General features: G+C 32.5%; 4 protein-coding genes and 1 pseudogene across 6 annotated transcripts in view; 1 reads left to right on the forward strand and 4 right to left on the reverse strand.

Annotated features, from left to right (window-relative positions):
- Positions 1-2,962: 2,962 nt before the first annotated feature.
- LOC135136828 (facilitated trehalose transporter Tret1-like) lies at positions 2,963-5,127 on the reverse strand. 2 transcript variants are annotated; one of them, XM_064066253.1, is made up of 6 exons: positions 4,990-5,127; positions 4,913-4,933; positions 4,736-4,859; positions 4,557-4,689; positions 4,224-4,499; positions 2,963-4,179 (listed from the first exon to the last, which is right to left on the reverse strand). In XM_064066253.1, the coding sequence occupies exons 1-6, from the start codon at positions 5,001-5,003 to the stop codon at positions 3,116-3,118; spliced, it is 1,632 nt and encodes a 543-aa protein (XP_063922323.1). In that variant the 5' UTR covers positions 5,004-5,127; the 3' UTR covers positions 2,963-3,115. The 2 variants fall into 2 exon arrangements, with proteins under 2 accessions (XP_063922323.1, XP_063922322.1); XM_064066252.1 differs by having other exon boundaries at positions 4,224-4,508.
- A 29-nt stretch (positions 5,128-5,156) lies between these two features.
- Positions 5,157-7,264, reverse strand: LOC135136829 (facilitated trehalose transporter Tret1-like). Its single transcript, XM_064066255.1, has 5 exons — positions 6,926-7,264; positions 6,860-6,880; positions 6,706-6,811; positions 6,341-6,662; positions 5,157-6,294 (listed from the first exon to the last, which is right to left on the reverse strand). The coding sequence occupies exons 1-5, from the start codon at positions 6,937-6,939 to the stop codon at positions 5,162-5,164; spliced, it is 1,596 nt and encodes a 531-aa protein (XP_063922325.1). The 5' UTR covers positions 6,940-7,264; the 3' UTR covers positions 5,157-5,161.
- A 7,765-nt stretch (positions 7,265-15,029) lies between these two features.
- Positions 15,030-16,929, reverse strand: LOC135136812 (facilitated trehalose transporter Tret1-2 homolog; annotated as a pseudogene).
- Positions 16,930-16,989: 60 nt separating this feature from the next.
- Positions 16,990-23,412, forward strand: LOC135136821 (uncharacterized). Of its 2 annotated transcripts, none has more exons than XM_064066241.1 (3): positions 16,990-17,451; positions 22,992-23,094; positions 23,151-23,412. In XM_064066241.1, exons 1-3 carry the CDS (start codon positions 17,127-17,129, stop codon positions 23,326-23,328), a joined length of 606 nt encoding a protein of 201 aa, XP_063922311.1. In that variant the 5' UTR covers positions 16,990-17,126; the 3' UTR covers positions 23,329-23,412. The 2 variants fall into 2 exon arrangements, with proteins under 2 accessions (XP_063922311.1, XP_063922312.1); XM_064066242.1 differs by having other exon boundaries at positions 22,995-23,094.
- LOC135136820 (facilitated trehalose transporter Tret1-2 homolog) overlaps positions 23,325-25,486 on the reverse strand; it is a 34,822-nt gene continuing 32,660 nt past the window's right edge. The window contains exon 9 of the mRNA XM_064066239.1: positions 23,325-24,154. Within this exon, the coding sequence (XP_063922309.1) occupies positions 23,540-24,154 (615 nt within the window). The 3' untranslated portion in view covers positions 23,325-23,539. The remainder of the gene's footprint in view (positions 24,155-25,486) is intronic.

Below are 25,486 nucleotides of genomic sequence, written 5' to 3' on the forward strand. Positions count from 1 at the left end.
CAAAGAGTTCATAAAATCCGAAGATTCCAAAGAATCCACAGAATCCAAAAAATAAAAAATAGAAAAAAGCAAAGAATTCCAAAAAGAAGGCAAGAAACCCAAGAAATTCAAGAAATCCAATAATTCAAAAAATTGAAAATTTCCAAAAAATTAAAAAAATTTGCATCGTTCAAGAAATCCAAAAAATTCAAAAACTAAAAATGCAATAACACGAAAAACATAAAAAATCGAAAATATCCCAAAGGTCCGAAAAATCTAAAAAGTCATGATAATAAAATAACCAAAAAAAAATTGAAATATCCAAAAAATCCGAAAAATCCAATAAATCCGAAAAAGGAAGTGCAAGAAACTAAAGAAACTCAAGAATTCAATAAGCCGAGATTTTCCCAAAAATCCAAAAACATCGAAAATTAAAAAAAGAAATCATCCAAAAAATCGAAAAAGAAATGAATCCAAAAAATTTACAAAAACACAAAAAATATAAAATATCCTTACAATCCAAAAAAATTCAAAAAACCCAAGCACCGAAAAAATCCAAAAAACTTTAAAACTAATAATTTAAGAATTCCAAAAATCAAAAAATCCAAAAAAATCGAAACGTACGTATATCCAAAAAATCCAAAAAATGAACAAAAAACGGGAAAACGGGAAATCTGAAAAATTCAAAATTCGAAAAAATTGAAAGAATCGAGAGAATCCAAAGAATGGAAAGAGTCTAAAGAATCCAAAGAATCCAAAGAATGGAAAGAGTCCAAAGAGTCCAGAGGACAAAAGACTCCAAAGAATTTAAGGAATCCGAAGAATCCGAAGAATCCAGAGAATCCAGAGAATCCAAGAAGTCCAAGGAATCCAAGGAATCCAAGGAATCTAAGGAATCCAAGGAATCCAAGGAGTCCAAAAAATCCAAAGAATCCAAAGAATCCAAAGAATCCAAAGAATCCAAAGAATCCAAAAAATCCAAAGAATCCAAAGAATCCAAAGAATCCAAAGAATCCAAAAAATCCAAAGAATCCAAAGAATCCAAAGAATCCAAAGAATCCAAAAAATCCAAAGAATCCAAAGAATCCAGAGAATCAAAAGGATCCAAAGAATCCAGAGAATCCAGAGAATCAAAAGAATCCAAAGAATTTAAAGAATCCAAAGAATTCAAGAAATCCAAGGAATCCAAGGATTCCAAAGGATCCAAGAAATCCAAGGAATCCAAAAAATCCAAAAAATAAAAAATTAAAAAGCAAATCTAAACAATTCAAGAAATTCGCGAATCCAAAAAATGGAAAATTCCAAAAAATTAAAAAAAAATCAAAGAGTTTAAAAATCAAACAGATATTTTTCAAGAAATCCAAGAAATATAATAAATTCAAAAAATGCAATAATACTAAAAATTTTAAAATCGGTATCTCAAAAATCTAAAAAATCCAAAAAAGTGGAAAAAAAGCAAGAAAATAAAATTATCAAAAAAATCCAAACAATCCGAAAAATTAAAAAGTCCGAAAAACCCGAAAAATTCGGAGAAGAAATTGCAAGAAACTCAAGAAACTAAAGAAGTCCGATGATCCTAGAAATTCAAATTTTCCAAAAAATCAATAAAAAAATCAGAAAATCTAAAAATTCGAAGAAAACTAAGAAACTGAGCAAACTCAACGATTAATATAATAATTTCAAAAATCCAAAAAGTCGAAAATGCCCAAAAATTTCCAAAATATCAAAAAAAAATCAAAGAACAAAAAATATATAAAAAATCGAAAAAATTCGTAAGTCCAAAAGTAGGTACCCAAGAAACAAACAATAAAAAAAAATTAAAAAACCCAAAAAATCGAAGTAATCCAAAAAACTTAAAAACTCAAGATATCCAATAATTTCAAAAATACAAAAAAAAAACAGAAAATGTGTAAAATCCAGAAATAAAAAAAAATCAAAAATTCCAATCAGTACTAAGAATCCGAAGACTATAAAGATTCTAAATACTCCAAAATATCAAAAGAATTCAAAGTATCCAAATAATTCAAATAATCCGAAAAATCCGAAAAATTCCAAAAAATCTGAGAAATCCAAAACTACCCAAAAACCTAGAAAATTAAAAAATCCCAAAACCAAAGAAGTCCAGAAATTCAAGAAATTCAGTAATCCAAACTATCGAAATTTTCCAAAAAATAAAAAACCAAGTTTAAAAAATTCAAAAATTCTAAAAATTCCAGAAAATAACCCAAAAAACTGAAAAACTTCAACAAAACATCAAAAAAATCTGAAAAATTAATAAATGCAAAAAATATCGAAATACAAAAAATCTAAAAAATTCCAAAAATCCAAAAAATTCAATAAACCTAAAAACGAAGATTTCCAAAAAACCCAAGAACCTCAAAAAATTCAGAAGTATATCCAAGGAATCCAAAATGAAAAAAAAAATATCTGAAAAATTCAAAATTTCGGAGAATCCAAAAAATCTGAAGAATCCGAAGAATCCGAAAAATCTGAAGAATCCAAGTTTCCAAGGAATCCAGATAATCCGAAAAAACCGAAAACTCCGAGAAATCCAAAGAAACCAAAAAATTCAAAAATCTCAAAACCAAAGAATTCCAGAAATTCAAGAAATCCAATAATCTAAAAAAACGAAAATTTCTAAAATAAATAAAAAATACAAAAAATCAAGGAATTTTCCAAAAATTCAAAAAATCGAAAATATCCAAAAAATCAAATAAAATGAAAAAACCAAAAATTCCCAAAAAGTCCAAATATCCTAAAAGTCCTAAATAATCGAAAAAATTAAAACAAAATTAAAATTAAATCCACAGGTATTATTTGAAATTTATACTATTGTATGTCGTTTCAAAAGGTTTTAGCCACTCTATACCAATTTTGAATTTTTTTTCTTTGCTGTAGATCAATGAATAAAAAAATTTTCATTTCTGCAGATATCTACAGTATTAATTTTATCGAACTTTCGTAAAAACATAAAACACTATACATCTTTTAAAAATTTATTTTTTTAATTATTTTTTTACAAGTGGATTTTATTTATAAGATTCATAACAGTAAACACAAAACATTTAACACTTAATTAATTTTCTTACAAAGCTCTTGAACATACAATATTATAAACACTCCACATAAAGAAGCGTCAAACCTCCTCCAACAAATGCTCTTCGTGTTCTTGTTTCCGTACTATACTGTGTACAGTCTTCACCGGCACCCTCTTCACTTCCTTCTCCTTCTTCTTCCCAATATAAACCACATTATTCCTGAAATACTCCTCAATCTCCGACAGCTTCTTCTCTTGAGTCTCCGGCGAAAAGACATACACATACACCGCCCCCACCAAAGTAACACCACCAAAGAAGTACTGCACACCAGAAATCCCACCAAACAGGTCAAACATGACTGGATACAGCTGCAAAGAAAGAAACATGACGAAACTAGCAATACAAATGGAGACACTATGGGCCACCCCCCGAATTTCCAGAGGAAATAACTCAGCAGTCATGGTATAGGGAATCGGTATGACGCCTATCATGGACGCGACCACGAACATCAACAGACACACCACCGGAATCCAGGTCATCGTAGTGGTACCAGTTTTGATCCAGTGGGCGAAGAGCCCAGAAAGAACAATAAACAAAGACATCCCGAAGCAACTAATCAGAAGAAGAGATCGTCTGCCATAGGCCCTCTGGACGTACGTGTTGATCATCGACATGATAAAACGAACAACTCCGATGAAAATAGAAGTCAGATATGGGTTAGACGTGGAACCCACTTCTTGGAAGAACGAAATCGAAAAGAACAAGAAGATAAAAATTCCAGAAAACTGCTGAAACATGAACATCCCAGTCAGAATAATCAAGGGTTTGTAGCCTGTAGGTTTCAGAAATTCGTAAAACTTGGCCTTTATTTCGTTCCCCGTTCTTCTACTGTCTTCAATCAGCTTCAACTCGTGCTCTTTCTGAAGCAGGGTCAACTGCAACTCGGAATACGTCTGGGTTTTGTTTTCTGGTTGTGGTTGGTACTTGTTGATCCACATCAAAGACTTCTTCGCTTCCTCGATTTTGTCTTTGGAGACCAACCAAGCCGGGCTTTCTGGTATAAAAAAGACCAGAAAACACGGGACTAGAGTGAAGATGGTACTCAACCAAGCGACTTGTCTCCAGTTCATGAACCAACCCATAATAAACGTTAGTACCATCCCTGGAACAAAAGTTAGGTGCGATTGGTGAGTGTGGTGGTCGTACCTAGAGAAGTGAGAGCCGGGGCGAGGGATATCAAAGAGCCTCGCATGTCTTTTCTGGCGATTTCGGTGAGGTAGACGATGGCGGGGCTGGAACCTAGAGCTGACGATAGTCCGACTAGAGCTCTTCCGGTTATTAGCATTGAGACGTTTTGGGATAGAGCCATGAGGACGCAACCACCGAGTCCTGGGATTGCGGCTAGAGTAAGGGTTCGGAGGCGCCCGAAGTAGTCCATCAGGACACCCACCATGAGACTACCAGCTGGGTTAGTTAGAGCGACTATGCTAGCTAGAACGGGATTTATAAAAGCGACAGTGACTCAAACGGGATTAGTACCTATCCACGAAGCGTCGCTTTTGGTGACTTCGAAGTCCGCATTTTCCTCCAACTGGGGGAGGAGGATGGCCGAAAAAGCTAAAGAGATTCCTATGGAAACATGGTACGACGTGACCAAAATAGCAGCTATTATCTACAACTACAAGTTAGTACTGTGGTGGTACTGGTTTATAATTTACTTGTGGTGTAAGGTTTTTGAGATTTCTTTGCTCGTAGTTGCTTATGGAAACGGTACTACCCAGGATTTGTGAATATTTATCATGGGTGGTCTTCTGGGCGAGGACGCGACTTGACAACTGGGAGCTAAATTCACACTTGTTGGTGATAAGATTACAATCGAGTGAAGTTGTACTTACCTTAAACTGAAGCAACTGGCACTAAAATAATTGTACAAACAACATTAGTGGGGGTTGAAAGTCAATGTAGTACCTACCTTAAAGGGTCCATTTTGGTGCAATCTTTCCACTAGATGATCACTCAACACCGCTTTATTTACAAATGAACAACGACGTCAATCAAGTACCGAATTGATAAATCGCGAGTGGTACTCACAATTTTCATTGTCATTGAAATAATAACCAGATTTCAAATGAAACGAGATAAATCTAAACACCATTTATTAATTTATCAGCTTCATTTCTACTGCTACTGTTTTTACTAACATCACGGGTTCTCTTCGTGCTCCAAAGATATATCGTGTTGGAATTAAAATAGTCCTCGATTTCTGACAACTTCTTTTTGTGTGTTTCGGGCAAAACCACGAAAATGTAGACGACTGTGACCAACGAAACCACTGAAAAGAACCACTGGATTCCTGCGGAACCACCTAGCAGTCGTTCCAAGTTGATGTAGTTCTGTACCGCTACAAACATAATCAAGTTGACTATGCTAGTAGAGATACTGTGGGCCATGCTTCTGATCTTCAATGGAAATAGTTCCGCCGTCATGGTCCATGGTATTGTCAATAAACCAATCATTGACGAAACCACGTACAAGAGGAGGAAGATCACGGGTACCCATTTGGCTTCAGTGGTACCATTCTTGATCCAGTGGGTGAACAACCCCGAAATCAAGGTACACACGAACATCCCGAACGCACTGATCATGATCAACTTCCTTCGACTGAAGTACTTTAACAACCAAGTGTTCATAATCGAGAGGATCAACCGGATGACTCCTATCCAAATCGACGCGACGTACGGATTGATATCGCTACCAACCGCTTCGAAGAAAGTAACTGAGTAGAACAAGAAAATGTAGATACCGGAGAACTGTTGGAAGAAGAAAACCCCAGAGATGATTAGTAGGGGTTTATAGCCCGTGGGTTTGAGGAACTCTTTGACCATATTGCCACCACTAGTTTGAGCTTCAATTTTCTTCTGGGTGTCCTCTTTAACTAGGAGGTTGAGGTACATTTCTGCGAAGGTTTTATTGTCTTGGGGGTCCGGTTTGGGTTGGTGTTTGTGTAACCAGTGGAGGGCTTTCCCGGCTTCTTCGGGACGTCCTTTGGACACTAGCCAGGAAGGGCTTTCTGGAAGAAGGAATAGAAGGAAGAAGGGGATGATTAGGTAGACGTTGCACAACCAAGCGATGGTTCGCCAATCCATGAGCCACCCTTTGAGATACGTGATGACCAAACCCAAAGACACGAACGCGGGGCCTATGACTAAAAGAGAGCCTCGCATGTCTTTTCGGGCTATTTCTGTGATGTAAACAATCGCGGGGCTTGTGGATAGTGCTAGAACCAGAAATTGAGTAACAATTTTGGGGTTAAGGTCACCTACTTGTGGCTATTCCTGTAAGAATTCGTCCTGCGATCAACATGGGTATATTTTGGGCCACAGCCATCAGCACCCAACCCAGGATACCAGGAACTATCGATATTTTTAAAGTGTTGATTCTTCCAATCCGGTCCATCACGAAACCACTCATCATGGACCCGATGGGTGCCACTAAAGCTACGACGCTAGCAATCCATGATAGGTTGTCTTTAGTGACAGGAATATCACTACCTGGACCCTCCAGCTGCGGGATTAATATAGCAGAGTACGCCAGACCTATTCCCACCACTATATGGTTCGAAGTCACTATTAGCGTCGCTGTAATCTAGACAACCGTTAACCAAAAACCACGTTTAAGCACAGCCTACCTGGGGTAGAAGATTTTTCAAGCTTTTTTCTTCAAACCGGCTCAACGACTTGGTGCTAACTGCAGCCTTGACGGCGTCGGTTTCTCCTTTGTCGTCTTCGCATGCTCTGTCTTTAAATTAATTTTTGTCCAAAACCCTATAATTCAAAACTTACCGCAAATTGTAGTTGCTAGCACTGGAAAAAAATTAGTTTGGGGGATTGATTACGTGATTGAATTACCTGATGGGGTCCATGACGCCACTAAATACACACTGATACACTGTTTGTAATCAGTTAGCACTTTTGCGACGTTTTTATCGATGGCGAGATTAGATTGACTGATTTGGGCTGGTTTTGGACAAGAGTTGGGAGGTTGTGGTCAAGGTTTAGACCTTTTGGTTCTTGGATTCTGACCATGAGGGTTTTGAAGGGTAATAATTCATGAACAACCCATGGTGGGAGTTGGTACACAATTTGGGAAAGAGTTAGACATACTAGGGCTAGGATGACATGTGGTTTTTGGTTTTACGAACTATGCGATGGCATGGTCCAAGAACATGGTTTGATAATTGAAAACTAAAATATAAAGTATTACAAAATGTGCAATGTGTGTACACAAATATGATAAAGGAAACACGTGTTGGGAAAAGTATGACATTGAAAATCACGTTCTTGATAAGATAATTTGTATCAATTAATGTGGAGCTGACTTGAGAAATTTCGAGTGGTCTAGCATTAACCTTAAACTTTGAGCAAGTGACGTCAAAAATAACAATAAAAAATTTTAACCATTTTTTTGGAAAATGTTTGAAAATTTTGAATTCACTTTTCGCCTTTATTTGAACAGGTATCGTGATGGCGATTTCACATTTATAACTGGAGAAAGATTGTCTACAATTTGACACCAATTTTCACTCGATTGACCCGATTTTAACGATTTTTTTGAAAAATTTTTGAAAATTTTGAATTCAGTTTTCGTATTTGTAAGAACAGATATCGTGGAAGCGACTTCAGATTTGTAACGAGCGGAAGATTATCTAGAATTTGACACCAATTTTCGGTCGATTGAACCTATTTTGGAAAATTTTTGGAAAATTTGGATTAACTTTTCGTGTTTATTGGAACAGATATCATGACGGCGATTTCAGATTTGTAATTAGGGGAAGATTATCTCCACTTTGACGCCAAGTTTCAGTTGATAGAACCAATTTTAAAGTTCATTAATGAAACGAAAAATTAAAATATTTAAATGTTAAAAAATCATTCAACTGAAAAGTTGAAAAACTAAATAAACCAAAATTGAGAAATTTGAAATTGCAAAACCCAAAAATTTTAAAATTATAAATGAAATAACAAGAGAAAGGAAACACTGAAAAATTGCAAAAGTTTAAAAATTTTTTAAAATATTAAATTGAAAAATTAAAATATGAATCTAAAGATTTTAAAATTTAGAAGTTGTTCCATCGAAAAGTTGAAAAAACGAAAAATGAAAATATCTAAAACTTAAAAATTCGTTGAACTGAATAATTGAAAAAACTAAAAATAAAAATATATATCAAAATTTAGAAATTTCAAATTGGAAATCAGAAAAATTTTAAAAGTATGTATAAATCAGAAAACCAAAAAAATTCGAAAGCTGATCTGATAATCAAAAAGTTGTAAAATCGAAAACTTGTAAAATATATAGTAAAATTGCAAATTAAAAATCGAGTAACCAAAATAAACCAACAATGGAATAATTGCAATATTGGAAAACAGAAAATGAAACAATTAAATATCGATAAACTGAAACATTGATGACACGAAAAACTAAAATATCAAAAAATTAAAAAATCAAAAAATTCAAAAGTTGGAAGTCAAAAATTTGATAAATCGAGAAATTACCTAAAATACCGAAAAACTGAATAAACGAAAACTAAAACATCTAAAACAGAAAATCGAAAAATTGCAAAAGTTTAAAAATTCAAGAAAATATTAAATCCAAAAATTAAGAAAAAATCTAAAGATTTTAAAATTTAGAAGTTGTTCCATGGAAGTTTTCAAAATTTAGAAATTTCAAATTGGAAATCAGAAAAATTTGAAAAATATGTATAAATCAGAAAATCAAAAAATTCGAAAGCTGATAGTGATAAGTCAAACATTTTAAATTGAAAACCTGAATAACTGATAATCAAAAAGTTATAAAATCGAAAAATTGGAAATCGAAGACTTGTAAAATATATAGTAAAATTGCAAATTAAATATCGAAAAACCAAAATAAACCACCAATGGTATACTTGCAATATTGGAAAAACAGAAAATGAAAAAATTAAATATCGAGAAAATGAAACATTGATGACACGAAAAACTAAAATATCAAAAAATTGAAAAATCAAAAATTTCGAAAGTTCAAAGTCAAAAATTTTATACTGAAACTGAAACATCTAAAACTAAAAAATCGAAAAGCTGCAAAATAGTCAAAAAACAGGAAATCGAAAAATTAAAATCGAGAAATTTTAAATTGAGTACTCGAAAAATTACAAATTAAAAACCTATAAACTAAAACATCAGGCGTTGGAATGATTGAAAAATCAAAAAATTGAAACATTCAGAAGTTGAAAAACCAAAATTTTAAACTGAAAACTCTCCAAATTCGAAAATTCAAAAGCAGAAAAATTAAGAAATTGGATATGGAAAATTGTAAAAATTATTAATAAAAGAACTAAAAAAAATCGTGACTAAAATAATTGAAAACTGAGAAAAATGGAAAAATTAAAAATCGCAAAACTGAAAAATTTCAAAAAAGAAAAACAATATCAAAAAGTTGAAAAATCAGAAGTTGTAGATCGAAAAATTGTTAATCGAAAAATTAAAAATTGAAAAACAGACAAATTAAAAAAAAAATAGCAACATATCCAAAAATTTTAAAAATTCGGAAGTCGCAAGATCAAAAAAATGTTAAACAGATGAATAAAAACAGGTATGTATTTAGAAATTCATTCGAAAAATTAATGAAACGAAAAATAAAAATATTCAAAAGCTGAAAAATCATTAAACTGACAAATTGAAAAACTAAATAAACCAAAACTGAGAAATTTGAAATTGCAAAACCCAAAAAACCAACAAAAAAATAAAAAATTCGAAAGCTGATAGTGATAGTTAAACATTTTAAATTGAAAACTCGATGATAACCAAAAAGTTATAAAATCGAAAAATTGGAAATCGAAAACTTGTAAAATATATAGTAAAATTGCAAATTAAATATCGAAAAACCAAAATAAACCAACAATGGAATAATAGCAATATTGGAAAATCAGAAAATGAGAAAATTAAATATTGAGAAACTGAAACGTTGATGACACCAAAAACTAAAAATCAAAAAATTGAAAAATCAAAAAATTCTAAAGTTACGAGTCAAAAATTTGATAAATCGAGAAATTACCTAAAATACCGAAAAACTGAATAAACGAAAACTGAAACATAAAACTAAAAAATCATAAAAATGAAAAAAAAAATTAAAAATTAAGTGATTGAACGAATGTGAAAAACAGAAAATCGAAAAATTAAAATATGTGTATGAAAATCGAGAAATTTTAAATCGAATATTCCAAAAATTACGAATTAAAAACCTATAAATAAAAAAATCAAGCGTCGGAATGATTGAAAAATCAAAAAATTGATACATTCAGAAGTTGAAAAACCAAAATTTTAAACTGAAAGCTCTACAAATTCGAAAATTCAAAAGTAGAAAATTCAAGAAATTGGATATGGAAAATTGCAAAATAATAATAAAAGAACTAAAAAAATCGTGAATGAAATAATTGATAACTGAGAAAATTAGAAAATGGAAAAATTAAAAATCGAAAAACTGAAAAATTTTTCAAAATTTATTGAACTAATTTTGACCATTTTTTGACAGAGATTTCAGATTTGTCACTAGCGGAAGATTATTTACAATTTGACACCAAATTTCGATCGATTGAACCAATTTTAAATATTTTTTGAAAATTTGAATTCACATTTCATATTTAGTGGAATAGATATCGTGACGATGTTTAGAGATTTTGAACTGGCGGAAGATTATTATCAACAATTTGACACCAACTTTCAGTCGATTGAACTAATTTTAAAGATTTTTTTGGAAATTTTTGAAAATTTTGAGTTCATTTTTCGCCTTTATTTGAACAGGTATCGTGATGGCGATTTTACGTTTGTAACTAGCGAAAGATTGTCTAGAATTTGCCATCAATTTTCTCTCCGTGGTACCAAATTTATCCATTTTTTTGGAAAATTTTTCAAAATTTTGAATTCAATTTTTAGTGTTTATTGGAACGGATATCGTGACTGTGATTTCAGATTTGTAACTTTTAATTTTTGACGTCAGTAGATTATCAATTTTTCTATTTCTCACTTTCACGCTTAATCAACTTTTTGGTTTTTCGACTTTTAGATTTTTGGATTCCAAATTTGGAATTTTAAATACTTCGATTCAATTTTTCGATTTTTCAATTTTTGACTTTTCTAAATTTCCGATTTTTCGGTTTTTCATGTTTTTGATTTTTCAATTTTTTGATATTTCAGTTTTGGAATTTTTCAATATTTATTGTCTCTTATGTATTGGAACAGATATCGTGACTGTGATTTCAGATTTGTAACTGACGGAAGATTATCTAATTTAATTTGACACGACCGATTGTACCAATTTTAGATATTTTTTTGGAAAATTTTTGAAAATTTTGGATTCAATTTTCATGTTATTGCGACAGAGATCTTTACGGCGATTTCAGATTTATCGTTAGCGGAAAATTATCTACAATTTTACACCAATTTTCAGTTGATTGAACCAATTTTACCCATTTTTTTGGAAAATTTTTGAAAATTTTGGATTCAGTTTTCGTGTTTATTGGAGCCCATATCGTGACGGCGATTTCAGATTCGTAACTACCCAAAGGTTATCTACAATTTGACACCAATTTTCGGTAGATTGAACCAATTTAAGCCACTTTTTTGGAAAACTTTTGGAAATTTTGGTTTCACTTTTCGTGTTTATTGGAGCAAAAATCGTGACGGCGATTTCAGATTCGTAACTACCGAAAGATTATCTACAATTTGGCACAAATTTTCAGTCGATTGAACGAATTTTAACCACTTTTTTGGAAAATTTTTGGAAATTTTGGATTCACTTTTTGTGTTTATTGGAGCAGATATCGTGACGGCGATTTCAGATTCGTAACTAACGGAAGATTATCTACAATTTGACACCAATTTTCGGTCGATTGTAACAATTTCAACCATTTTTTTCGAAATTTTGGTTTCCCTTTTCGTATTAATTGGAGCAGATATCATGACGGCGACTTCAGTTTTTTAACTAGCGGAAGATTATCTAGAATGTGACACCAATTTTCGGTTGATTGAACCAATTTAAACCACTTTTTTGGAAAATTTTTGAAAATTATGTATCCACCTTTCGTGTTTATTCAATCAGATATCGTGACAGTGATTTCAGATTCAGAACTAGCGGAAGATTATCTAGAATTTGACACTAATTTTAGGTTGATTGAAGCAATTTTAACCCATTTTTTGGAAAATTTTTGGAAATTTTGGATTCACTTTTCGTGGTAATTGGAGCAAATGTCGTGACGGCGATTTCAGATTCGTAACTACCGAAAGATTATCAACAATTTGACACCAATTTTCGGTCGATTGAACCAATTTTAACCACTTTTTGGGAAAATTTTTGGAAATTTTGGATTCAATTTTCGTGTTTATTGGAGCAGATCACGTGACGGCAATTTCAGATTCGTAACTAGCGGAAAATAATCTATAATTTGAACCAATTTAAACCACTTTTTTGGAAATTTTTTGGAAATTTTGGATTCACTTTGCGTGTTTATTGGAGCAGATCGCGTGACGGCACTTTCAGATTCGTAACTAGCGCAAGATTATCTAGAATTTGACACCAATTTTCGGTAGATTGAACCAATTTGAACCACTTTTTTCGAAAATTTTTGAAAATTTTGGTTTCACTTTTCGCGTGACTGCAATTTCATTCGTAACTAGCGGAAAATTATCTACAATTTGACACCAATTTTCGTTCGATTGTATCAATTTGAACCACATTTTTGGAAAATTTTTGGAAATTTTGGATTCACTTTTCGTGTTTATTGGAGCAGATATCGTGACGGTGTTCAGATATTTGCAACTGGCGGAAGATTATCTACAATTTAACACCAATTTTCAATCTATTCAACTAATTTTGACTATTCTTTTGAAAAATTTTTGAAAATTTTGAATTCACATTTCATATTTATTCGAACAGATATCGTGACGACGTTTAGAGATTTTGGACTGGCGGAAGATTATCTACAATTAGACACCAGTTTTCAATCTATTGAGCCAATCTTAAACAACTATTTGAAAAATTTTTGAAAGCTTTGAATTCATTTTTCCTGTTTATTGAACGAGATATCGTGACGACGATTTCAGACTTGTAACAAGCGGAAGATTATCTACAATTTGACACCAACTTTCAGTCGAACTAATTTTAGAGATATTTTAGGAAAATTTTTGAAAACCTTGAATCCACTTTTCGTCTTTATTTGAACAGATATCGTAATGGCGATTTCACATTTGTAACTGGCATAAGATTATTTCTTAACCACTTTTTTGGAAAATTTTTGAAAATTTTTAATTCACTTTTCGTCTTTAGTGGAACAAATACTATTACTACGATTTCAGATTTGTAACTGGCCAAAGATTATCTACAATTTGACACCAATTTTCGGTCCAAGGAACCAATTTTAACCATTTTTTTTTTCTCATTTTGAGTTCACTTTTCGTGTTTATTGAAACAGATATCATGGCGGCGCTTTCAGATTTGTAACTGCCGATGATTGTCTACAATTTTACACCGAATTTCGGTCAATGGAATCAATTTTAAGCATTTTTTGAAAAATTTTTGGAAATTTTGAATCTACTTTTCGAGTTTATAGAAACAGATACTGTGACGGCGACTTCAAGTTTCTAACTATCACAAGATTCTTTACAATTTGACACTAATTTTCGGTCGATTGAGCCAATTTTAACCACTTTTTTGGAAAATTTTTGGAAACTTTGATTTCACTTTTCGTGTTTATTGGAGCAGATATCGTGACGGTGTTAAGATATTTGCAACTGGCGGAAGATTATCTACAATTTAACACCAATTTTCAATCTATCGAACTAATTTTGACCATTCTTTTGGAAAATGTTTGAAAATTTTGAATTCACTTTTCGTCTTTAGTGGAACAGATACTATTACTCCGATTTTAGAGTTGTAATTGGCCGAAGATTATCTACAATTTGACACCAATTTTAACCATTTTTTTTTCATTTTTAGTTCACTTTTCGTGTTTATTGAAACAGATATCATGGCGGTGCATTCACATTTGTAATTGGCGAAAGATTGTCTACAATTTGACACCGAATTTCGGTCAATAAAATCAATTTTAAGCATTTTTTGAAAAATTTTTGGAAATTTTGAATCTACTTTTCGAGTTTATTGGAACAGATATTGTGACGGCGACTTCAGGTTTCTAACTATCACAAGATTCTTTATAATTTGACACTAATTTTCGGTCGATTGAGGCAATTTTAACCACTTTTTTGGAAAATTTTTGGAAACTTTGATTTCACTTTTCGTGTTTATTGGAATAAATATCTTGACGGCGATTTCAGATTCGTAACTAGCGGAAGATTATCTAGAATTTGACACTAATTTTCGGTAGATTGTACCAATTTTAACCATTTTTTTGGAAATTTTGGATTCACTTTTCGTGTTTATTGGAGCAGAAATCGTGACGGTATTCAGATATTTGCAACTGGCGGAAGATTATCTACAATTTAACACCAATCTTCAATCTATTGAACTAATTTTGACCATTCTTTTGGAAAATTTTTGAAAATTTTGAATTCACTTTTCGTTTTTAGTGGAACAGATACTATGACTGCGATTTCAGATTTGTAATTAGCGGATGATTGTCTACAATTTTACACCGAATTTCGGTCAATGGAATCAAGTTTAAGCATTTTTTGGAAAATTTTTGGAAATTTTGAATCTACTTTTCGAGTTTATTGGAACAGATATTGTGACGGCGACTTCAGGTTTCTAGCTATCAGAAGATTCTTTTTAATTTGACACCAATTTTAACCATTTTTTTAGAAGTTTTTCTTGATTCGACATGTTTTCTTCCACTGGATGAAGACCAAGGGGCTCTGACCTGACCTCACCTGCCCTGACCCCCATCTTTTGTCATAGTGTTCCATTCAGACTTTTATATTTTCAATAAAACAACAACAAAATAAATGCTATTTATTAATTTATCACTTATGTGTTACCACTACCACCCGACTCCTTATTTTTACCAAAATCCCTTCCACCACCCCCATGCCCACCTTTCCTCCGCCCCACATACACCGTATTCGCCTTAAAATACTCCTCAATCTCCACCAACTTCTTCCTATGCGTTTCCGGCAAGAACACAAACACATAAATAACAGTCCCGAAAGACACCCCCGAAAACAACCACTGAATCCCCGCCGGCCCACCACACAGCCACTCCAGATTCCTGTAATTCTGGACCGCTGCGAACATCATCAGATTCACCACACTATTGCAGACACTGTAGGCCACACCCCTGATCTTCATCGGGAAGAGCTCCGCCGTCATGGTCCACGGCATCGTCAACAACCCCACCATCGACGAAACCGCGTACAGCACCAGGAACACCACGGGCACCCAGCTGGCATCAGTGGTCCCGGTTTTGATCCAGTGGGTGAACAAGCCCGAAATCAGGGTGCACACGCCCATCCCGAACGCGCTGGCCATCATGAGGTGTCTGCGGTTAAAAATCGAGAGCATCCAGGTGTTGAGGACTGAGATGACCAGTCGGATGACTCCGATCCAGATGGAAGCTACGTAAGGGTTGATGTCGCTGCCGACGGTTTGGAAGAACGTGACGGAGTAGAAGAGGAAGATGTAGATGCCGGAGAATTGTTGGAAGAGGAAGACGCCACAAATAATAAGGAAAGGTTTGTAGCCAGTGGGTTTGAGGAACTCTCGGATTATGCTGTCACCGGTTTTGGAGTCGATTTTCTTTTGCTCGTCTTCTTTGATTAGAAGGGTTAGGTAGATTTCTGCAAAGGTTTTACCCTATAGGAAGAGTAGATTGTTGTTCGGGGGTTGAAATTTTACCCTGTATGGTGGTTGGTTTTTGTAGATCCAGTCAAGAGCTTTGTGTGCTTTTTCGTTCTTTCCTTTGGATACTAGCCAAGGGGGGCTTTCTGGAAGGAAGAAAACTAGGAAGAAAGGGATGATTGTGTAAGCGTTGCAGGACCAAGCGATTAATCTCCAGTTCAGTAACCACCCTTTGAGATAGGTTAGGACTAAACCCACGGAGACGTAGACGGGTCCTACCCCTAAGAAAGAGCCCCGCAAATCTTTTGAAGCAATTTCTGAAATGTACACTACACCTGGACTCGTCGATAGGGCTGAAATTAAACACTTATTAGATACAAATTTATACCTAATGTATATCTACGAGCAGCTAGTCCTGTAAAAACTCGAGCCACCACCAACATGGGTACGTTATACGCTAACGCCATTAGCACCCAAGCGGCAATTCCAGGAATTACAGATATTTTCAAAGTGTTAAGCCTTCCAAACCGGTCCATAAGAAAACCAGCCATGATGGACCCAAGCGGTGCCACTAAAGGTACGACACTTGCAATCCACGACAGTTCATCTTCAGTGACACTAATGTCACTATCTTCACTCTCTAGTTGCGGTATTAAAATAGCAGAGTACGCTAAACCTACCCCTACCACTACATTGTTAGCACTAGCTATTAAAGTAGCTGCAATCTAAACAACAATATTTAAAAAACCAACTTTAGTAGGTAATATTCACCTCAGGCATAAGATTTTTGCAATTTTTCTCTTCAAAGCGACTTAGCGACTTGGTGCTAGTGGAAGCAAACGGATCCCCTGCCTCTTCTTCATCCTCGCCGTCTTCCTCTGCTCTATTATTCAAGTTAGGTTCGCCAAAAAACAAGCTTTAGACTCACCTTAAGTTAAATGTGCTTTTACTAAAAAAAAATGTATTAAGTTTGTAAAGGATTGCGTGGTGCGGATTACCTGATTGGGTCCATGACGTCACTGAATGCACACTTGTTAAGTTTTTGACGAATTAATACTCACTTGAAGCATCTATCACTGGTGACAGGACTAGGTTTTGGCTAAACATTAATCTGAAACCGGCCCTGTCCGAAATAGATAGGCAACACACTATACACGTCAGTTGTCACGATACTCATAACCTCAAAAGTGAAAGTTCGTCTGTTTATCAACAATAATATTAACATTTTTTTAGTACAACAACAACAACAACAACAACGAGATTTGACTTGATGAGACCGTGGTTACAATGTCGGTGTCCACAGACGTTGTCATTAAGAAGGAAGTGGGCCCCCCTGAAGAATATTTTCTAGAAGAAGATGATATTAAAATTGAAGAAACGTGTTTGCAGGGTACTAGTGAAGACAGTTTTGTTCCTTTAATTACGCCGACGACTGTGATTGTCGAGCGAAAGTTGTCTGTTTGTTCAATGTGCCAGTGTACTTTCGAGCGGAAAGCCAACATCAAGCTGCAACATAAGGATGTTTCTAAATGTTATAAGTGTGTTTTGCACTCTAGGTTGAGCGAGGTTTTTAATGTTAGGGCGAAACGGAAAAAGGGGATTTGGTCACAAGGTAAGTGATAAAAATAATAATCCGTGCTTGATTTGTCAATATTTTTTGATCTTTGGCTACTACATTTTTTTGTGTCAAAATTAAATGATGTAACAAATGCAGAAGTGGTGTGTAAAATTTATCCCAAAAATATCATTTTTGGTTGCTTTTTATTAACAATTTTTATGTTTTTTGGTCGCTTTTTTTGTCAGTTTTTCGATCATCTTTTTTGTAGCTTTTTTATCTATTTCTTGTGGATTTTTTTCTTCTTTTTGTCGTTTTTTCGTCTTTCGGTATGTGTCAGCTTTTTTTGTAGATATTTTAATCAACTTTTTTACCGTTTTTTGCCCTCCTTTTTGTCAGTTTTTCGCCTTTTTTGTGTGCTTTGTATCTTTTTTGTTTAACATTATTGTACATTTTTTGTCGGTTTTTACTTTTTTTAGTCGATTTTCATCATTTTGTCATTTTTGTTGTCTTTTCTGCCGCTATTGTTCTCCCCCCTTTTTTCTTTTATTTCCTCTTTTGTTGTGTCGTATTTCGTCGAATTTTACTAGCTTTTATTTTGCTATCGTTGTGTGTATTTTTTTGTTACACATTCTTTATGACCCTGTTAGTTGCCTTTTTAAGTTACCTTTTTTTATCACTTTTTTTATTATTATTTTTATTACCTTTTTTGACCTTTTTTGTTGTCTTCCCCCTTTTTGTTTTTGTCGTTTTTCTAACTTTTTGTCGCTATTTTACGCCACTTTTTTAAAAAGTATGTTTTTTTTCTTTTTTTTGATGTTGTTTTTGGTCATCTGCTTTTGTCCACTGTTTGTCGTCTTTTCTGTCGAACTTTTTGTCCCCTTTTTTGCCCTTTATTTCGTCTTTTGTTTTGTATTGTCTCGTTTGTTGCTATTTTTGGTGCTTTTTCTTACCTTTTATTTTGTCGTCGTTTATTTGTCGTAATTTTTTATCTTTTTTATCAGTTTTTTTAGTGTTGCTTTGTGTAAACATCCTTTTTGGCGTCTTTTTTCTCTTATTTTAAGGTTTTTCAATGCCTTGTGTCGTTTTTTGCTTTTTTGGTGTCTTTTTTTGGGATTTTTTATCGTCTTGTTTTTTCGTCATTTTCTCGTCCACTTTTGTCGCTTTTCTCGTCTCCTTTTTTTATCACTTTTTTGATTATTTTTTTCGTCTCGTTTTTTTTGTTTTGTCCATTTTTCTTTTTATTTAATGTTCGTCTTGTTTTTTTTTCGAATTTTTGTGTCACTTTGTAGCGCTTTTGGATTATCTTTTTTTGTAGTTTTTTCTTCGTCTTACTTGTGTTCCCTTTTATTGCTTTCTTTTAATCACTTTTTTTTTATTTTTACCATCTTTTTATGACCCTATGATCTTGCTCCCTTTTTTTGTTGTCGTTTTTTTTTGTCACAATTTTGCCTTTTGTGTGATTTTTTATTATCGTTTTTTCGTCATTTTCTTCACCTGTGGACGTTTTTTCATCATTTTATCTTTTTTAATCTTTTTTATCTGCCTTTTTGGTCATTTTTTCGCGATGAATCGATTTTTTAGATTGTCGACTTTTCGATTTCTGGACTTTCCTATTTCTCGATTTTTTAATTTTTTGATTTCTCTGTTTGTCGATATTCCAGTTTTGGGATTTTTCAATATTTCGATTCACTTTTTGACGTGTCTAAATATTCGATTTTTCGATTTCTCATTTTTCGATATTTGAGTTTTGGGATTTTTCGATGTTTCAATTTCATCATTAATCGATTTTTTGGCTATTCGACCTTTCGATTTCTCGATTTTTCCACTTTTCGATATTTTGTGTCTAACATTTCGTCAATTTTTAAATTTTTAAATTTTTCAATTCTTTAATTTTTGACATTTTTGATTTTTCAACTTTTCGATTTCTGGACTTTTATATTTCTCGATTTTTTAATTTTTCGATTTCTCAGCTTTTGGCGTTTCTAAATATGTATTCCATTTTTCGATATTCCTATTTTTGACATTCCTGAATTATAAATTTTTCGATTTCTCAATGTAATAATTAATCCATTTTTTGATTTATTGGACATTTCAATTCAATTCAATTTTTCAGTTTTTTAATTTTTGACATTTCTAAATTTTCGATTTTTCGAGATTTTTTGATTTCACGATTAATTGATTTATTGCTTTTTCGACTTTTCGATTTCTGAACTTTTCGCTTTCACGAATTTTCAATTTTCTTAATATTTCAGTTATGGAATTTTTCAATATTTCGATTCTTCAATTTTTCCATTTTTCGCCTTTTCGAATTCTCGATTTTTTGATGTTTCGATTTCAAAATTTTTCAATTTTTTGATTCTTCAATTTCTCTTCGATTCCACAATTTTTCGATATTTTAGTTTTGGAATTCTCATTATTTGGATTTAATTTTTTGATTTCTCAATTTTTGACATTTCTAAATGATCGATTTTTCTATTTCTCATTTTCACGATTAATCGATTTTTTGGTTTTTCGACTTTTAGATGTCTCGGTTTTTCAGTTTTTCCATATTTTAGGTTTGGGATTTCTTCAATATTTCAATTTTAAAATTTTTCGACTTTTCAATTTTTGACGTTTCTAAATTTTCGATTTTTCGATTCCTCAATTTTACGATTAATCGATTTTGTGGTTCTTCGACTTTTCGATTTGTCAATTTTTGAATTTTTCGATATTTTAGTTTTGAGATTTCGTCACTTTTTCAATTTTTCAAATTTTCATTTCTTTAATTTTTGTTTCGATTCTTCGAGAGTTTTTGATTTCTCGATTAATCGATTTTTTGGTTTTTCGACTTTTCGATTTCTAGACTTTTCTATTTCCCGATTTTTTAGTTTTTCGATTTCTCACTTTTTCAATATACCGTTTTTGGAATTGTAAATATTTCGATTCACTTTTTCGACTTCTACATTTTTCGATTTTGCAATTTTGATGTTTCTAAATATTCGATTTTTCGATATTTCAGTTTTGGAGTTTTTCAATGTTTCGGTTTGTCAATTTTTCGACTTTTCAATTTTTGACGTTCCTAAATTGTCGATTTTTCGATTTCTGAATTTTAATCGATTTTTTGACTTTTCGATTTTCCAATTTTTCGATATTTTAGTTTTAGCATTTCTTCAGTTTTCCATTTTTCAATTTTTCCGTTCTTTAATTTTTGACATTTGTAAATTTTCGATTTTTCGAGATTTTTGATTTCTCGATGAATCGATTTTTTGGTTTTTCGACTTTTCGATTTCTCGATTTTCAGTATTTCGATTCTTCAATTTTTCGATTTTTCAATTTTTGACGTTTCTAAATTTTCGAGTTTTCGATTTCTGAAGTTTTCTATTTCTTGATTTCCAATTTTTCGATTTCTCAGTTTTTTACCTTTCTAAATATGTATTCGATTTTTCTATTTTTGACATTCCTAAATTATCGATTTTTCGATTTCTCAATTTAATAATTAATTAATTTTTTGAGTTATTAGACATTTCGATTTCTCCATTTTTCAATTTTTCGATATTTTAGTGTTAGAATTTTTTCAATTTTTCGATTTTTAAATTTTTTGATTTTTCAATGTTTCAGTTTTTTAATTTTTCAATATTTCCATCCATCAAGTTTTGAATTTCACAGTTTTAGACATTCCTAAATTATTGATTTTTCGATTTCTGAATTTCATAATTAAACAATTTTTTGACTTTTCGATTTCTCGATTTTTGAATTTTTCGATATTTTGGTTCTGGGGAGTCTTCAATTTTTCGATTTCTCAATTTTTTTAGTTTTTCACGTTTCTAAATTTTCGATTTTTCGAGATTTTTTGGTTTCAGGTTTAATCGATTTTGTGGTTTTCGATTTCTCAATTTCTGAATTTTTCGATATTTTAGCTTTGAGATTTCGTCAATTTTTGGTTTTTAAAATTTTCAGTTCTTTAAATTTTGTTCCGATTTTTCGAAATTTTTTGATTTTTCGATTATTCGATTTTTTGGTTTTTGGACTTTTAGATTTTCGAACTTTTCTATTTCCCGATTTTTTAATTTTACGGTTTCTCAGTTTTTCGATATTCCAATTCTGGAATTTTAAATATTTCGATTCAATTTTTCGATTTTTACATTTTTGACATTCCTAAATTATCGATTTTTCGATTTCTCGATTTTTCAATTTTTAGATATTTTAATTTTAGGAATTCGTCAATTTTTCGATTTCTCAATTTTTTTAGTTTTTCACGTTTCTGAATTTTCGATTTTTCGGTATTCCAGTTTTGAGATTTTTCAATATTTCGAATTTTTGATTTCTCAATTTTTCGATATTTCAGTTTTGGAATTTTTCAATATTTCGATTTTCAATATTTCGATTCTTCAAATTTTCGATTTCTCGATTTTTCAATTTTTTATCGATATTTTAATTTTGGGAATTCGTCAATTTTTCGATTTTTAAATTTTTCGGTTTTTCAGTTTTTGAGTGTTTTAATTTTTGACGTTTCTAAATTTTCGATTTTTCGATTTCTCGATTAATCGATTTTTTGGTTTTTCGACTTTTCGCTTTCTCGATTTTTTAATATTTTAGTTTTGGAGTTTTTCATTATTTCGATTCTTGACGTTTCTAAATTTTTGGTTTTTCGATTTTTCAATTTCTCCATTAATCCTACTTTTCATTTTTCGACTTTTCGATTTCTGAACTCTCCGATTTCTCGATTTTTCAATGTTTCAGTTATGGGATTTTTTCAATATTTTAATTCTTCAGTTTTTCCATTTCTCGCCTTTTCGATTTCTGGATTTTTCGATGTTTCAATTTTTTGATTTCTCAATTTTTCGACATTTTTGCTTTGGAATTTTTCATTATTTTTCTATTTCTCATTTTCACGATGAACAAATTTTTTGGTTTTTCGACTTAGAATGCTGGATTTCTATATATTTCTCGAATTTTTCCATACATATTTCGATTCTTCAATTTCTCGATTATTCAATTTTTGACATTCTTAAGTTATCCATTTTTCGATTTCTCAATTTCATAATTAATCGATTTTTTGGTTTTTCGATTTTTCAAATTCTCGATATTTTAGTTTTGGGATTTTTTCAATTTTTCGATTTTCCAATTTTTCAGTGTTTTAATGTTCGGCGTTTCTACATTTTCAATTTTTTGGTTTTTCGACTTTATGATTTCTGGACTTTCCTATTTCATGAGTTTTTTAATTTTTCGTTATTCCAGTTAGGGGTTTTTCAATATTTAAATTCTTCAATTTTACATTTTTCGATTCATGGATTTTTTGATTTTTCGACTTTTCGATTTTTCGCCATCTTTTTATCTTTTCTGCCCTTTTTTTAGTCGTTTTTTTTTGTTTGGCTTTTTCATTTAGCCTTCTATTTTTAGTTTTTGTTTTTGGTTCTTTCTTTCTATTTTTATCATCTTTCTTTTGCTCTCTTTTTCCCGTTCTTTTCTTTGCTTTCTTTGTCGCCCCATTTTGCTTTTTTTTTTTCATCCTTTTGTTCTTTTTATTTTGGTTGTTTTTTCGAATTGGCCGCCTTTTTAAATTAAAAATTTTAATTTTATAATTTTTTATTTTTATTATTTGTCATGTATTCCAGCAGTACCACCAAAGAAGGCGTACTCTGAAATCGAAGACCACGATAGTGATAGTAGAGACAGTGACATAATTATCACCGACCCTGGAATTAGTCAAATCGCAAGGTACTTGTAGTTTAACCACCAACTTATTTCCAATGTAAACTCATTTTTTGACCTAGCTTTTCAGTAAAAAAACTCATGTATGTGTGTGCCTTTTGTAAGACTCAGTTCGAAAGGACAGACTCTAGGGGGCTCCGAGAACCCGGCGACTGGTACAAATGCAACCGCTGCATCCTCCACTCTCGCCTCAACACAGTCTTCCAACCCAACAAACCCAAAAAACGCAAATCATCCTGATCTAATTAACTATTTATTATAATACTTGTCATACAATATCACAAGATTCATGTAAGTACCTACTAAGTATATAAGTAGCTAATATTCAAGGTATACTGATTTCGCAACCCGAGTCCAACCCCAGGCCTTAGCACAGCTCAATATAAAAACAGTATAAAAAATATCAACACTTTTCAATAAATAATAGCTCTGTCAATACTATTCGAGACAATCAGACACTCATAAGTTTCTCCGCCTCCCGGTCGCTCCTCACCTCCTTCCCCTCAACCTTCTTTTTCTTCCCCTGCCCCAAGTAGATCAAGTTGTGGTTGAAATAGTCCTCGATCTCGGTCAGTTTCTTCCCGTGCGTTTCCGGCACGAACACGAACGTGTACATCATGCCGACTATGGAAACCACGGCGAAGAAAAACTGGACCCCGGAGGCCCCGTGGAACGCGTCCATGAGGCTCTCGTAGCTCTGGACCGCCGCGAACATGAGGATGTTGGCCATGCTGTAGGCGATGCTGTGGGCCACGCCCCGGATTTCGATGGGGAACAGTTCGGCGGTCATGGTCCAGGGGATGGGCAGGAGGCCGATCATGCACGCGATGACGTAGAGCAGGAGCAGCGCCACGGGGACCCATTTTTCGTCGGTGGTGCCGTTTTGGATCCAGAGGGTGAACAGGCCGGAGAGGAGCATGCTGGCGGCCATGCAGAGGCCGCTGGACATGATGAGGGGGCGGCGACGGAAGGTGCGGAGGAGGTAGGTGTCCACGATGGACATGAAGAGACGGACGGCGCTGATGAGGACCGAGGCGAGGTAGGGGTTGACGGGGCTGCCGACTGCCTGTGAATGATAAAAATTTATATAGCAAAACGGTTCTTCCGTTAGGTATACAGTATACTAAGGAAGTATTGTAATATGTTAACATGACCTCTAGAGTACGCAAAAATATTTTTATTAGACAGATAATCTCCGAAACTACCGGACCGATTGACCAAAATTTGTCTGATCATCCCCACCAACAATTTTATAAAATAACGTACTCCTCCTTTTGTGGTTTATGAATTCGTGTTGAATTTTTATCCTAGACATCGAGATTTTTGGAAAAAAAAAATCAAAATTGTAGATCTATCACCGATTTTCGATTTTTCAATTTGTCAATTTTCAGTTTTTCGATATTTCATTTCCTCGATTCTTCAATATTTTATTTCGATTTTTAAATATTCGATTTTTCGATGTTTCCATTTTTCGATTCGTCAATTTTCTGATGTTTCAGTTTGACAATTTTTAACTTTTTCAATTTTTGACGTCTCTAAATTTTCGCATTTTCGATCTCTCAATTTCACGATTAATCGATTTTTTGGTTTCCCGACTTCGATTTCTCGAATTTTTGATTTTTCCATTTCTCAAATTTTTTATTTCTCGATTTTTTCATTTTTTTGGTTACCCGATTTTCCGACGTTTTTGACGGTTCTAAATGTCTCCGATTTTTCGATTTTTTTACTTTTTCGATTTTTTGATGGAACGACATCTTGATTTTTCAATTTTCCGATATTTTATTTTTTCAATTTTTAAAATTTTCAAGTTTTCGAGTTTTCAATTTTTGACGTTTTTAAATATTCAGTTTTCCGATTAATCGGTTTAAATTGGTTTTTCTACTTTTCGATTTCTAGATTTTCCAGTTTTTCAATGTTTCAGTCATGGGACTTTTCAATATTTCGATTCTTCAATTTGCCCAGTTTTCGCTTTTTTTATTTTTCAATTTTTCGATGTTTTTGTTTTGGGATTTCCTCAATTTTTTAATTTTAATTTTTAATTTTTTCTAAATTTTGGATTTTTTTGGATTTTTGATTTTTCGATTTCTCACTTTTTCGATATTGGGATTTTAAATATTTCGATTCAATTTTTCAATTTTTACATTTTTTTGATTTTTCAATTTTTAACCATTCTAAATGTTCGATTTATCGATTGTTCAATTTTTCGATTTTCAATTTTTGACATTCCTGAATGATCGATTTTTCAATTGTTCGGTTTTCATTTTTGAGTTTCTAAATTTTCGATTTTTAGACATTTTTTGGTTTTTCGACTTTTCGATTTCTGCACTGTTTCTAGAGTTTTTAATGTTCTGATTTCTCAAATTTTCGACATTCCAGTTTTGGGGTTTTTGAATATTTC

This window comes from Zophobas morio, unplaced genomic scaffold (assembly GCF_036711695.1).
Source record: "Zophobas morio isolate AGI-343-1 ecotype UQ-CSIRO unplaced genomic scaffold, CSIRO_AGI_Zmor_V1 ptg000027l, whole genome shotgun sequence".
Lineage (NCBI taxonomy): Eukaryota > Metazoa > Arthropoda > Insecta > Coleoptera > Tenebrionidae > Zophobas > Zophobas morio.

Excerpts from the sequence above, each read along its gene's own strand:
- LOC135136829 (XM_064066255.1), bottom strand. Across the intron at positions 6,812-6,859 it reads GCTAGCAACTACAATTTGCG|AGCATGCGAAGACGACAAAG; the intron begins GTAAGTTTTGAA and ends ATTTAAAGACAG. Across the intron at positions 6,295-6,340 it reads TCTTACAGGAATAGCCACAA|CACTATCCACAAGCCCCGCG; the intron begins GTAGGTGACCTT and ends TTCTGGTTCTAG.
- LOC135136821 (XM_064066241.1), top strand. The coding sequence starts at position 17,127 with ATGTCGGTGTCCACAGACGTTGTCATTAAGAAGGAAGTGGGCCCCCCT. Across the intron at positions 17,452-22,991 it reads AAAGGGGATTTGGTCACAAG|CAGTACCACCAAAGAAGGCG; the intron begins GTAAGTGATAAA and ends CATGTATTCCAG. Across the intron at positions 23,095-23,150 it reads GGAATTAGTCAAATCGCAAG|CTTTTCAGTAAAAAAACTCA; the intron begins GTACTTGTAGTT and ends TTTTTGACCTAG.
- LOC135136828 (XM_064066252.1), bottom strand. Across the intron at positions 4,690-4,735 it reads TCAAAAACCTTACACCACAA|ATAATAGCTGCTATTTTGGT; the intron begins GTAAATTATAAA and ends TTGTAGTTGTAG. Across the intron at positions 4,509-4,556 it reads AAGCGACGCTTCGTGGATAG|CTAGCATAGTCGCTCTAACT; the intron begins GTACTAATCCCG and ends ATCCCGTTCTAG.